The sequence below is a fragment of the Syngnathus floridae genome, chromosome 12 (genome assembly GCF_059516105.1).
Source record: "Syngnathus floridae isolate MCC-2025c chromosome 12, RoL_Sflo_1.0, whole genome shotgun sequence".
NCBI classification, from domain to species: Eukaryota; Metazoa; Chordata; class Actinopteri; order Syngnathiformes; family Syngnathidae; genus Syngnathus; species Syngnathus floridae.
Window position 1 is genome coordinate 13,395,001 of NC_142424.1, and position 12,268 is coordinate 13,407,268.

Below are 12,268 nucleotides of genomic sequence, written 5' to 3' on the forward strand. Positions count from 1 at the left end.
CGGAGTAGTATTCCAACACGATAACGACCCCAAACACACCTCCAAGACGATCACTGCCTTCCTAAAGAAGCTGAGGGGGAAGGTGATGGACTGGCCAAGCATGTCCCAGACCTAAACCCTATTGAACATCTGTGGGGCATCCTTAAACGGAAGGTGGAGGAGCGCAAGGTCTCCAACATCCACCAGCTTCGTGATGTTGTCATGGAAGAGTGGAAGAGGATTCCAGCGGCGACCTGTGACGCTCTGGTGAACTCCATGCCTACAAGGGTCACGGCGGTGCTCGAAAATAATGGTGGCCACACAAAATATTGACATTTGGGTCCAATTTTGACATTTTCAGTTGGGCTGTACTCACTTTTGTTGCCAGCATTTTACACATCCATTGTTGTATTTTGAGTTACTTTGAAGTAACCATGTATTTACTTTGCTATCCAAGCTGTACAGTGACTGCTTAACATTGTCTCAAAGTGTCATTTCTTCAGTGTTTTCCCATGACAAGATATAATTAAAACAATGTAGAAATGAGTGGGGTGTACTGACTTTTGTGAGATACTATATAAACTATATATCCAATGACTATAACATAAATAACAAGTTTATCGAACCATCCGTGTCACTCCAAATCATTAAATCCATCGAAATCTTCGCCCGGCGGCCAGATGCGGCCTGCCACATCATTCTATGCGGCCCACGAAGACAAATTGTGCATCGACTTTATGTCAATACTAAAATTGCAAATTGTCTTCACCCTTAAAAAAAATTGGAAAATTGCGAGACATTTTTATTACCATTCATCTTTGGAAAATATTTGAACTGTATTTACTAATCCCTGATTTCAAAGCTAGTTATTCATCAGTTTGTTTTGTAGCTTTTACTGTATATATTACGCGTTAACAGTCATAATAGCCCTCCGAAGGAAACTATGAGTACAGTGCGGCCTGCGACAAAAACGAGTTTGACACGTCTGCCATATAGCCATCACTAATGTTGACTGAAGTTGAACACAAATTATGGAAATTCCTAAAGGAGAAATAATTGATGGTCAAAAGATGCCAATTCATACTTGCCTGGTAATGAACTTTACCCCCCAATATAATTATGTATGTATTTATTTGAACTAATTTGTGTTCTATCGTGCAATGTAATTTATTTTTCACAACTAAATGAACTAACATGTTTTTGTTTGGCTGTTGCAGAGGAATCTTACAGAGTACTTTGTAGCAGTAGATGTCAACAACATGCTTCAACTCTACGCTAGCATGCTTTATGAACGTCGAATCCTCATCTGCTCTAGCACGCTAAGCACTGTAAGTAGTGTCGCCATCTTTTTAAAATTTTCTGATTTGCCTTCTGATTGTAGTTAATTTTGGTAAACACATCTTAAATTACTTAATCACTAAACTTATTGAACCACTTCATTTTGAAAAATGACTGCCATTGGAAATACCATGAAAAACATCATGGAATGCAACGTGAAATTCTGTAAATAAGTCTGTCAGTCACCCATCATGATATACACTGCTCAAAAAAATTAAAGGAACACTTTGAAAACACATCGGATTTCAATGGTGAAAATAGTTTTTTCGGGATATCTATACTGATATGGACAGTTTAATGTCTACGGAACAAAAGGATGCCACATCTTTTGATGGAAATATAAGTTTTCAGCCTACAGAGGGCTCAGTATATAGACACCCCAAAAATCAAAGTGAAAAAATGATGTGGCAGGCTCATCCATTTTGCCTGAATTCAATTTCTGCAACTCAAAATTGTTTTCAATATCTTGTGTGGCCCCCACGTGCTTGTAAGCATTGACAACGTCGCGGCATGCTCCTAATGTGACAACGGATGGTGTCTTGTGGGATGTCCTCCCAGGTCTGTCTAAGGGCATCAGTGAGCTCCTGTAAAGTCTGAGGAGCAGACTGGCGGCGTCTGATGGACTGAAACATTATGTCCCAGAGGTGTTCTATCAGGTTTAGATCAGGTGATCATGAGGGCCATTCAACTGTGTGAATTCCTTCATCCTCCAGATACTGTCTGCATACTCCTGCCACATGAGGCCTGGCATTGTTGTGGATCAGGAGGAACCTAGGACCTACTGCACCAGCGTACGGTCTGACCATGGGTGCAAGGATTTCATCCCGATACCTAATGGCAGTCAGACTGCCGTTCTCTTGCCTGTAGAGGTCTGTTTGTCCCTCCATGGAAATGCCTCCCCAGACCATCACTGACCCACCACCAAACCGATCATGCTGAATGATGTTTCAGGCAGCATAGCGCTCTCCTTGGCTTCTCCAGACCCTTTCACGTCTATCACAGGTACTCAGGGTGAACCTGCTCTCATCTGTGAAAAGCACAGGGCGCCAGTGGCGGACTTCCCAATTCTAGTGTTCCATGGCAAATGCCAATCGAGCTCTACGGTGCTGAGCAGTGAGCACAGGGTACACTATACAGGATGTCGTGCCCTGAGGCCACCCTCGTGAAGTCTGTTTCTGACTGTTTGGACAGAGACATTCACACCAGTAGCCTGCTGGAGGTCATTCTGTAGGGCTCGGGCAGTGCTCAACCTGTTTCTCCTTGCACAAAGCAGCAGATATCGGTCCTGCTGATGGGATGAGGACTGTCTACGGTCCTGTCCAGCTCTCCTAGAGTAACTGCCTGCCTCCTGTAATCTCCTCCATGCTCTGGAGATTGTACTGAGAGACACATCAAATCTTCTTGCAACAGCACTCATGGATGTGCCATCCTGGAGGAGTTCAAAGTCAAAGTCAAAGTCAGCTTTATTGTCAATTTCTCCACATGCCAAAGACACACAAAGAAACCGAAATTTCGTTCCCCCCTATCCCACGGTGACAAGACATGGCTCACAACAGACAAACAGTAAACAAGTATAACAAAAGCGTGCTGCGAGTTGGACAATCTACTCAACTTCAGGAGGGTTAAGAAATCGCCTCATGCTCCCAGTCTTGATAATGACTCTAGCTAAAGCCAACACTTGTGGAAAACCAGTTAAAAAAGATCAAGAGGGAGGAACTTGAAATGGCCTCCACCTGCAAAACCAGTCCTGTTTTGGGGACCATCTCGTTGTTGCCCCTCTAGTGCACCTGTTGTTAATTCGATCAACACCAATGCAGCTGAAACTGATGAACAACCTCCTCTGCCGCGTACCTGACCAAAACCTTATCAGAAAAGTCTAATTGAATTCATGCCATACCCTGATAAAAAACTGTTCCTTTAATATTTTTGAGCAGTGTATATATCAAATAACTATAACCTAAATAACAATTTTATCAAACCATCCATGTCACTCCAAATCATTGAACCCACCGCAATCTTCGTCCTCTTTGTCACTTTAAAAAAAAAAACGCTGCTGCTGACTCCGGAAGTACACGTGGCGCTGATGTCGGACTCATCGTCAGTTGATGTTCCATTTATTCCCCAGGCCTGTATAACTACATACTATAAACTATATATCAAACAACTATAACATAAATAACAAGTTTATCGAACCATCCGTGTCACTCCAAATCATTAAATCCATCGAAATCGTCATCCTTTGTGTCACGATTGACTCTGGAAGTCAGTGGATGGTGGAAGTCAGTGAATGTCAGTCTCGTCAATTGCAGTTCCGATTATGCCACAGGCCTAGAGCGCCCTCATGCGGTTTAAAGGGAAAAGAACATGTGAAGCGATAAATTAAACTAGGAAGTATTTGTTTATTTAGTGTTTTTTATTTTTGTAATGTTTGAACTGAATCAAAGTTTGAACCAAACCGTCGCTTAAACAACCAAAACTTGCACCGAACCATGGGCACGGTTAACCATTACACCTTTAATATGTGTGTGTGTGTGTGTGTGAGTGTGCGTGCGTGAGTGTGCGTTTGCGCGTGTGTGTGTGTGCGTGTGTGCGCGTGCGTGCGCGTGCGTGCGTCATTTTAACCTTTTTTCCTCTCTGTTCTTGTAAACAGTTAACAGCTTGTGTCCATGGGTCTGCTGCCATGTTATATCCTATGCACTGGCAGCATGTTTACATTCCAGTCTTGCCTCAACATCTATTAGACTATTGCTGGTGAGTTTGCATTTCCACTGAAATACTTGTGAAATCTTAAATATTGTGTGAGACAATGTGCTTTTAAAGTGTGCTATGCAAATAAGACCAAACCATCTTTAATGTACAGTAATCCCTCGCTACATCGCGGTTCGTTTATCGTGGTTTCACTACATCACGGATTTTCTTTCAAAATTAAAAAAACATTTAAAAGTCAAAATAAAACTTCTAAATTGAGTAATTTTGGCACGAAAGTTACCCACCTGCCAGCAGAAGGCAGGGAGTGTTCACACAATTGCAGTACGTACACTTGTACCTTTTTATAAAAGAAGTTGTTATAATAATAAGAGTTCTGAAAACATATTTACAGTATTGTACCTTGTTATAAAAAAGTTATAATAAAAGAGTTCTAAAAACATTTTTACAGTATGTACACTTGTACCTTGTTATAAAAAAGTTATTATAATAATAAGAGTTCTAAAAACATATTATACAGTATGTATTATGAATTCTCCATGTTATTTATGTTATTCAGCCGTGCTTTGATTTGAGACAGGGTGATTTTTTTTGAAGGCCGTTTTCAGGCGATACCACTTCCTGTTTTACGCTCGTGTACATATGTCGGTTACAGTGGTACAGGAGTCATTGACGATGTAAGTGGGTCCCCTAACAAGAAATGAACACATGTATAATATTTATATTTTCAATATTTATAAAAAAAATCTGTATGTTATTTATACTATTAATGTATTATTTACATGTTTGAAACAATTATTTAATGTTCTAATAATAAAATATGCACTTAAATGCTTTCATACACATTTATTGACACACTAAAAATGTACAGATTAAAAAAAAAAGTGTCGATGAGAGGGTGACTGTACTTTCCGGATTTCACTTATCGCAGGTGTTTTTTGGAACCAATTATCCGCAATATACGAGGGATTACTGTACTGCATCTTTACATTTGTAAAACTTAGTCAACATCCTTTTCCAGTTGCTTAGAAACTTCCTCTCTTTTTCTTATGCCTGGCAAGTCTATATATAGAACTGTCTCAGAAAATTAGAATGTTGTGATAAAGTTCTTTATTTTCTGTTATGCAATTAAAAAAATAAATATGTCATACATTCTGGATTCATTACAAATCAACTGAAATATTGCAAGCCTTTTATTTTAATAATGCTGATTATGGCATACAGCTTAAGAAAACTCAAATATCCTATCTCAAAATATTAGAATATCATCAAAAAGTATACTAGTCGGGTATTCAACTAATCACTTGAATTGTCTAATTAACTCGAAACACCTGCAAGGGTTTCCTGAGCCTTGAAAAACACTCAGCTTGGTTCAGTAAACTAAATCACAAGCATGGGGAAAACTGCTGATCTGACTGCTGTCCAGAGGACCATCATTGACACCCTCCATCAGGAGGGTAAGACACAAAAAGAAATTTCTCAAAAAGCAAGCTGTTCACAGAGTGCAGTTTCAAAGCACATCCACAAAAAGTTTGTTGGAAGGGCAGGAAACACTGCACAACCAAGAGAGATGACCGCACCCTTAACAGCATTGTGAAGAAGAGTCGCTTCCAGAATTTGGGGGAGCTTCAAAGACAGTGGACTGAAGCTGGAGTCCAGGTATCAAAAGCCACTGTTCACAAACGTGTCTGGGAAATGGGCTACAATAGCCGTATTCCCATGGTCAAGCCACTTCTGAACTCAAGACAACAGAAGAAGTGTCTGACTTGGGCTATGGAAAAGAAGCACTAGACAGTTGCAGAGTGGTCCAAAGTCCTCTTTTCAGACAAAAGCGTTTTGTGTTTCATTTGGAAGTCAAGGCGACAGAGTCTGGAGAAAGGCTGGAGAGGAGAAAAATCCAAGTTGCTTGAAATCCAGTGTGAAGTTACCACAGTCAGCGATGGTTTGGGGAGCCATGTCAGCTGCTGGTGTTGGTCCACTATGTTTCATCAAGTCCAGAGTAAATGCAGATTTTAGAGCACTACATGCTTCTGTCTGCTGAAGAGCTCTATGGAGATGATGATTTTCATTTTCTATGATCTGGCACCTGCCCACAGTGCCAAAACCACCAGTAAATGGTGTACTGATCGTGGCATTACTGTCCTCGATTGGCCTGCCAATTCTCCTGACTGAACCCCATAGAGAATGTGTTGGGTATTGTGAAGAAGAAGCTGAAAGACACCAGACCCAACAATGCAAATTAGCTAAAGGCCTCGATTGAAGCATCCCGGGCATCCATAACACCTCAGCAATGCCACAGGCTAATTGCCTTCATGCTACGTCGCAATGATGCAGTAATCCGTGCAAAAGGATTCCCAACCAAGTTCTGAGTGCATTCATGGACATTTTCAAATGTTTGATTTTGTTTTGCTGTTATAAATCTTTTTTTTTACTTGGTCTGAGGAAATATTCGAAGATTTTGAGATAGGATTTTTGAGTTTTCTTAAACTGTAAGCCATAATCAGCAATATTAAAATAATAAAAGGCTTGCAATATTTCAGTTGACTTGTGATAAATCCAGAATGTATGACATTTTTGTTTTTTTAATTGCATTACAGAAAATAAAAAACTATCACAATATTCTAATTTTCTGAGACAGTCCTGTATGAAGATTATATATAAAATTAATGATGAATAGCATTTTCTCACACTTTAAAATCTACAAATAAAACTTTAATACTAAGCTATTTAAATAGTCTTCAGGTGTATTCATAACATGCCTGTAATATGTTTCTGTCAAAATAGGAGAAATAATTAAGGTGCTTATACCCTGCTCTGTGGGTATCTGAGGGCTCTCATGGAGAAACGTATGTCAGAATCAGAATCAGAATGCCTTTTATTTGTCATTATACATAGTTTAACGAGATTGGAGCTGCCCAACAGTGCAAAATAAACAATCAAGTATATATAAAAAAATAAAGCATAGAAAATATGATAGATGTTAAACTACATATATATACAATGTAAACAAGGTTGCAAAGTGACAAATGCACAGTTAGGGTCATATGATAGATGTTAAACTATATATAGGAGGTAATGTGATGGTCTGGGGTTGCTTTGGTGCTGGTAAGGTGGGAGATTTGTACAGGGTAAAAGGGATTCTGAATAAGGAAGGCTATCACTCCATTTTGCAATGCCATGCCATACCCAGTGGACAGCGCTTGATTGGAGCCAATTTCATCCTACAACAGGACAATGACCCCAAACACACCTCCAAATTGTGCGAGAACTATTTAGAGCAGAAGCAGGCAGCTGGTATTCTATCGGTAATGGAGTGGCCAGCGCAGTCACCAGATCTGAACCCCATTGAGCTGTTGTGGGAGCAGCTTGACCGTATGGTACGCAAGAAGTGCCCATCCAACCAATCCAATTTGTGGGAGCTGCTTCTGGAAGCGTGGGGTGCAATTTCTCCAGATTACCTCAACAAATTAACAGCTAGAACGCCAAAGGTCTGCAATGCCGTAATTGCTGCAAATGGAGGATTCTTTGACGAAAGCAAAGTTTGATGTAAAAAAAAAATCTTATTTCAAATACAAATCATTATTTCTAAGCTTGTCAATGTCTTGATTCTATTTTCTATTCATTTCTCAACGTTTGGTGGTGAATAAGTGTGACTTTTCATGGAAAACACAAAATTGTTTGGGTGACCCCAAACTTTTGAACGGTAGTGTATATACATATGTATATGTATGTATATATATATATATGCATAATATACGCACAATGTAAACAAGGTTGCAAAGTGACAAATCCACAGTTATGGTGACCAAGCATAAATATATTGCATGTGGAAGGATGTAGTCCAAAGAGATCAGGCTTATCACATGTTCGTATTGAGAGAGAAGCTGTTTTTAAGTCTGGTTGTCCTTGTCCTGATATTCCTGTAACGCCTCCCCGTGGGCAACAGGTCAAAAAGGACAGAGCCAGGATGGGAGCTGTCTCCTGAGATAGCCTTGGCTCTGCTGAGACAGCGGGAGGTGTAAATGTCCGTCAGGGAGGGGAGTGGGCAGCCGACGATTTTCTGTGTTGCCTTGACAACTCTCTCAATCTCTTCCTGTCAACAGCGGTGGAGCTGCCAAACCATACTGTGATGCAGTATGTCAGCAAAGTCTCAATGGATGAGCGGTAGAAGGTCAGCAGCAGGTTGAAGTTGAGGTTGTGCTTCCTGAGAACTCTCACGAAATGTAGCTGCTGCTGAGCCTTTGTGATGGAGGTGATGTTCTGCTGCTCCAGGTGGTTCAGTGCAGAGTGGAGAGCAATGGCGATGGCGTCCTCTGCAGATTTGTTTGTCCGGTACGCGAGCTGGTGGGGGTCGAGGTCTAGAGGGAGGTAGTCTTTGTTGTGCTGAAGAACCAATCTCTCAAAGGACTTCATGATTACCGGAGTGAGAGCCACCGGGCGGTAGTCGTTCAGGGTGGTGATGAGAGACCTCTTCGGCACCGGGATTATTGTGGAGGTTTTCAGGCAGGAGGGGACGATAGCCTGAGCCAGGGAGAGGTTGAAGATTCTGGTGAAGGTAGGGGCTAGATGATTGGCACATGCTTTGAGCACTTTAAGCAGGCACTCCGTCTGTGTATGTGACTTCCGTACTTCCTCATTGAGTTCCTCATTTGTTGTTTCATTATTTTCTCTAAAATGAATGGATAAAGTTGGAAATGCTAACTTTCCTGGTAAAAAATACTTAAACTGGGCTAGTTACTGAAAAATGAACCATCTTCGCTATAACGTCCTTTTAGGGCAGTGGTTCTTAACCTGGGTTCGATCTCTGTCTCAGGGGTTCGGCAGAGCCTCCACTGTGGAGGTCTGAACACACCTGTATATCGTGTAAATTTGTGATGACGCAGAAGTCACACTGATTTCCTGGTATGTAATTTGTTGTGTGTTCGTGCATTGTGTTGGTTTTGTTCTGTGAACAAAGTGATGTTCATGCACAGCTCATTTTGTGCACCAGTAAAAAAAATCTGTCTTGAATTTGAATTATTATTATTTTTTTTTATTTAAGAGGGGTTCGGTGAATGCGCATATGAAACTGGTGGGGTTCGGTACCCCCAACAAGATTAAGAACCACTGCTTTAGGGGAAGAGGCACTGGTGAGGCATAGCCTCCCCAGTGATGGAAACAGTGGAATCATCAACCATTTCATTATCATTAGTAAAGAACTATAAGTATGCAGGTGACATGACCCTTTCATATTTTTCAACCTCTAAAATTATTAGAAGGATTGCTAAATATTTTGGACTTAATGGACAGTAAGGTTTTTTGTCAGTAAGCTGTAGCAAGCTGTCTCTGGCAGAGAACATATCATGCTCATAACGCTCAAAATTGGCCCATTGTTCTCATATTTGAGCGAGTGGTTGAAGTTGATGTTTGGATAGATATTCACATAAATTTTGATGATTGAACATAGTTTAATCATGCGAATTATAGATTTACATGAAATACCCGGCATTGTATTAGGTTTGGCTGGGTTCTTCGACTGCTTTAAGCTAAATAAGAATGTCCAACCTCTTTTAACAAAATGCGACCTACTTTATTATGGTTTAGGTACTGATACACCCCATTGTGATTGTCCATTTACTTACGTCTGAAGCGACAGAGTTGGGAAGGTAGTCAAACATGTAGGTAGTTCTTGTTGATGGTGTCTTTTGTCATCCTCCTACCCTGCTACATTATCAAGAAGTGGAATTTAAATATTTTCTCAAATACTACTAAAGTAGGCCCATTCTCGGACGAGCGAGCAATGCTTGTTGCGCCCGATGAAAGGAAAAGTGTGGTCAGCTGCCCTCGGAGCTGCCTTTAAAGCCCACGTATCACGCTAATAAATTCTACCGTTTTATGTTTTACTCATTTAGTTGTGGTCTATATAAAGTGGAACAGTAACGCTTTTGTCTGAATTCCTCGTTTTGATACCATCACAGGTCCCTCTTATGTACTTCTTCTGAGGTGCGGCTCAGAGCAAGCCGTTTTGGTGTGGTCTCTTTAAATGCAAATGAGATACTTCACACCCCTCAGGTCGCAAGATGTGCACCTCCTTTTCCGGTCGACATATTTATAGTTTTTTTAGCCAAGGTAGCCTTTACTTGCGCCGCAAACTTTTTGATTAGTGAAAAGATATCAACGGCAGAAGACCTGTCCATACACCATACATAACACGTAATAAAATAAATCCCCTCACAATATTTATGAACGTCTTGAAAGCAAGCACTGCAGTCAAGCTACGAAGTAAGCAAATGCTACCGCTAGTGAGAAAGTAACAAATGCATTGACTATATTATTGTGTTCCCCAAGAATAATACAGCACCTTCGATGCAATTCATCAGATACAACTACTCAAAGTATACCCACAAGAAGTGAAAATGTAGAGTGCACAGCTCCAAAATCAGCAGAAAGACTGACACTAATGCTATGGACGTCTTGTAAACAAGCACTGCAGTCAAGCTACGAAGTAAGCTAATACTAGCACTAGTGAAAAGCTAACGAATGCATTTACTACATTATTGTGTTCCCCAAGAACTATACAGCACCTTTGATGCAATTCATCTGATACAACTTCTCAAAATACACCCACAAGTGAAAACATAGAGCGCACAGCTCCAAAATCAGCAGAAAGACTGACCCTAATGCTATGAAGACGAGTGAATAGACAAAGTAAAACACAGTTTATTTTTTTTATGTCATCTCAAGCTTACCGCTTTACTGTGACCGTCGTTTCCATAGATTGAAGGAACTGAACCATCAACGAAACAAAGTCTTTCGGTGAATCCTTCTCTATACTGACAAAAGATTTCTGAAACACTCCTTGAACAAGCAGGACTTTGCCTACAGACGTGGGAACACTGCTTGAAAAACGAAATTTGACCAGACACTTCTTTGAGGTTCTGATGTTGGGGGATGGTTTGTGTGGATTGATGCATCCAACAACGGAACATTTTGATCTTGCCAATTTGACATCCTTGAGTTGTTTGGACTACAAAAGTCTCTCTGAGTAATAAACATGGTGGATTCGTAATAAACATGGTGGATTTGCGAATCCACCACGTTTATTACTCTGATTTCCGTCTGGCAACACCTTGTTTGGTTTGTCCTGCCCCAACGGATGTGATGTAATAGATAAAAAAAGTCATAGAAAAACGGAGAAATCTGAACGGAGTAAAATGTAGCCCTCCAAACAGATCATAAAGGTATCTCTGCAGCACATGGAGGGATAGGTTACACTTCTCTACAGTCCTGGAAACTCCAAATAGACAAGAAAAATGATTTTAAAACCAGAACAAGTCGATTTTCCATGATATGTGTCCTGATATCTTAATGGATCGTCGTTACATTGCTCTTCAGCTCTGCAGCGTTGTCGAATGTCCTTTCTGTCGTTACTCCTCACAAGTGTGTGACAAGAACCACGCTATGATCGCCACCACACTGTCATTCTGGGTACTGTTCAGAATGAGATGTCGATGATCTGCGTACAAGCTGCAACAACTGATGTTCCCACATTGTCTGCAACTGTCATAGAAAGTGGTCTTGCACATTTTTATGTAACCGGGAGTAACACACCTAATTCATGCCAAAGTTCATGGGGTGTAGGAATAAGGTGGATAGCAATGGCAAAAAAATGCATTGATATCTCACTGGAAATAGCGCTAATACATTTTCTCTTTTCTTCAACTGCAGTAACAGATTTGTTGCTTTAACTTATCTTTATCTGTCATGCTAAGATTCATTAAACCTAACCAAAAAGATACATTGAATTTTGAGGCATCACATGATTTTCTTTTCAGTGCTCCAATGCCCTACCTAATTGGAGTGCATTCCAGCCTCATGGAGGTAAGTGATTTGCTCGCAGAAACTATTGCGTTTAGTTGTATTCATTTTATATTAAAAAATTGCTATTTTCTCAAGATAACTCATTACACATTTTAGAAACAACAACAGCTGAAACAAAGTGCTGTACTTACAAATCAAACAAATAAAAAAGAATATAACATATTTGAAAAACAATAAACCAGTAACAAAGTTAAAAATAATTGATTTTTTTTCTGAGATCCTCGTGTTCATCCATTGTTGAATTTCATCAAGACATGCCTCAAGATTACAGCAACTCCACGGCATATATAATTGGGTATATTTAACAGAACAATGAAAGCTAATGTTATATTTACATATAATGTCACCCGATGAACAGTACCGATCCCGCCGGGAGACCACATGT

At 40.3% G+C, this 12,268-nt stretch overlaps 1 protein-coding gene across 3 annotated transcripts in view; it reads left to right on the top strand.

Moving 5' to 3' along the window:
- The window catches only part of dennd1a (DENN/MADD domain containing 1A), a 113,034-nt gene that overhangs the window by 42,339 nt on the left and 58,427 nt on the right, over positions 1-12,268 (top strand). For all 3 annotated transcript variants that reach the window (XM_088392382.1, XM_088392383.1, XM_088392380.1), the window contains 3 exons: positions 1,197-1,307; positions 3,968-4,068; positions 11,838-11,883. In XM_088392382.1, coding sequence (XP_088248508.1) covers positions 1,197-1,307; positions 3,968-4,068; positions 11,838-11,883 — 258 coding nt within the window. The remainder of the gene's footprint in view (positions 1-1,196; positions 1,308-3,967; positions 4,069-11,837; positions 11,884-12,268) is intronic.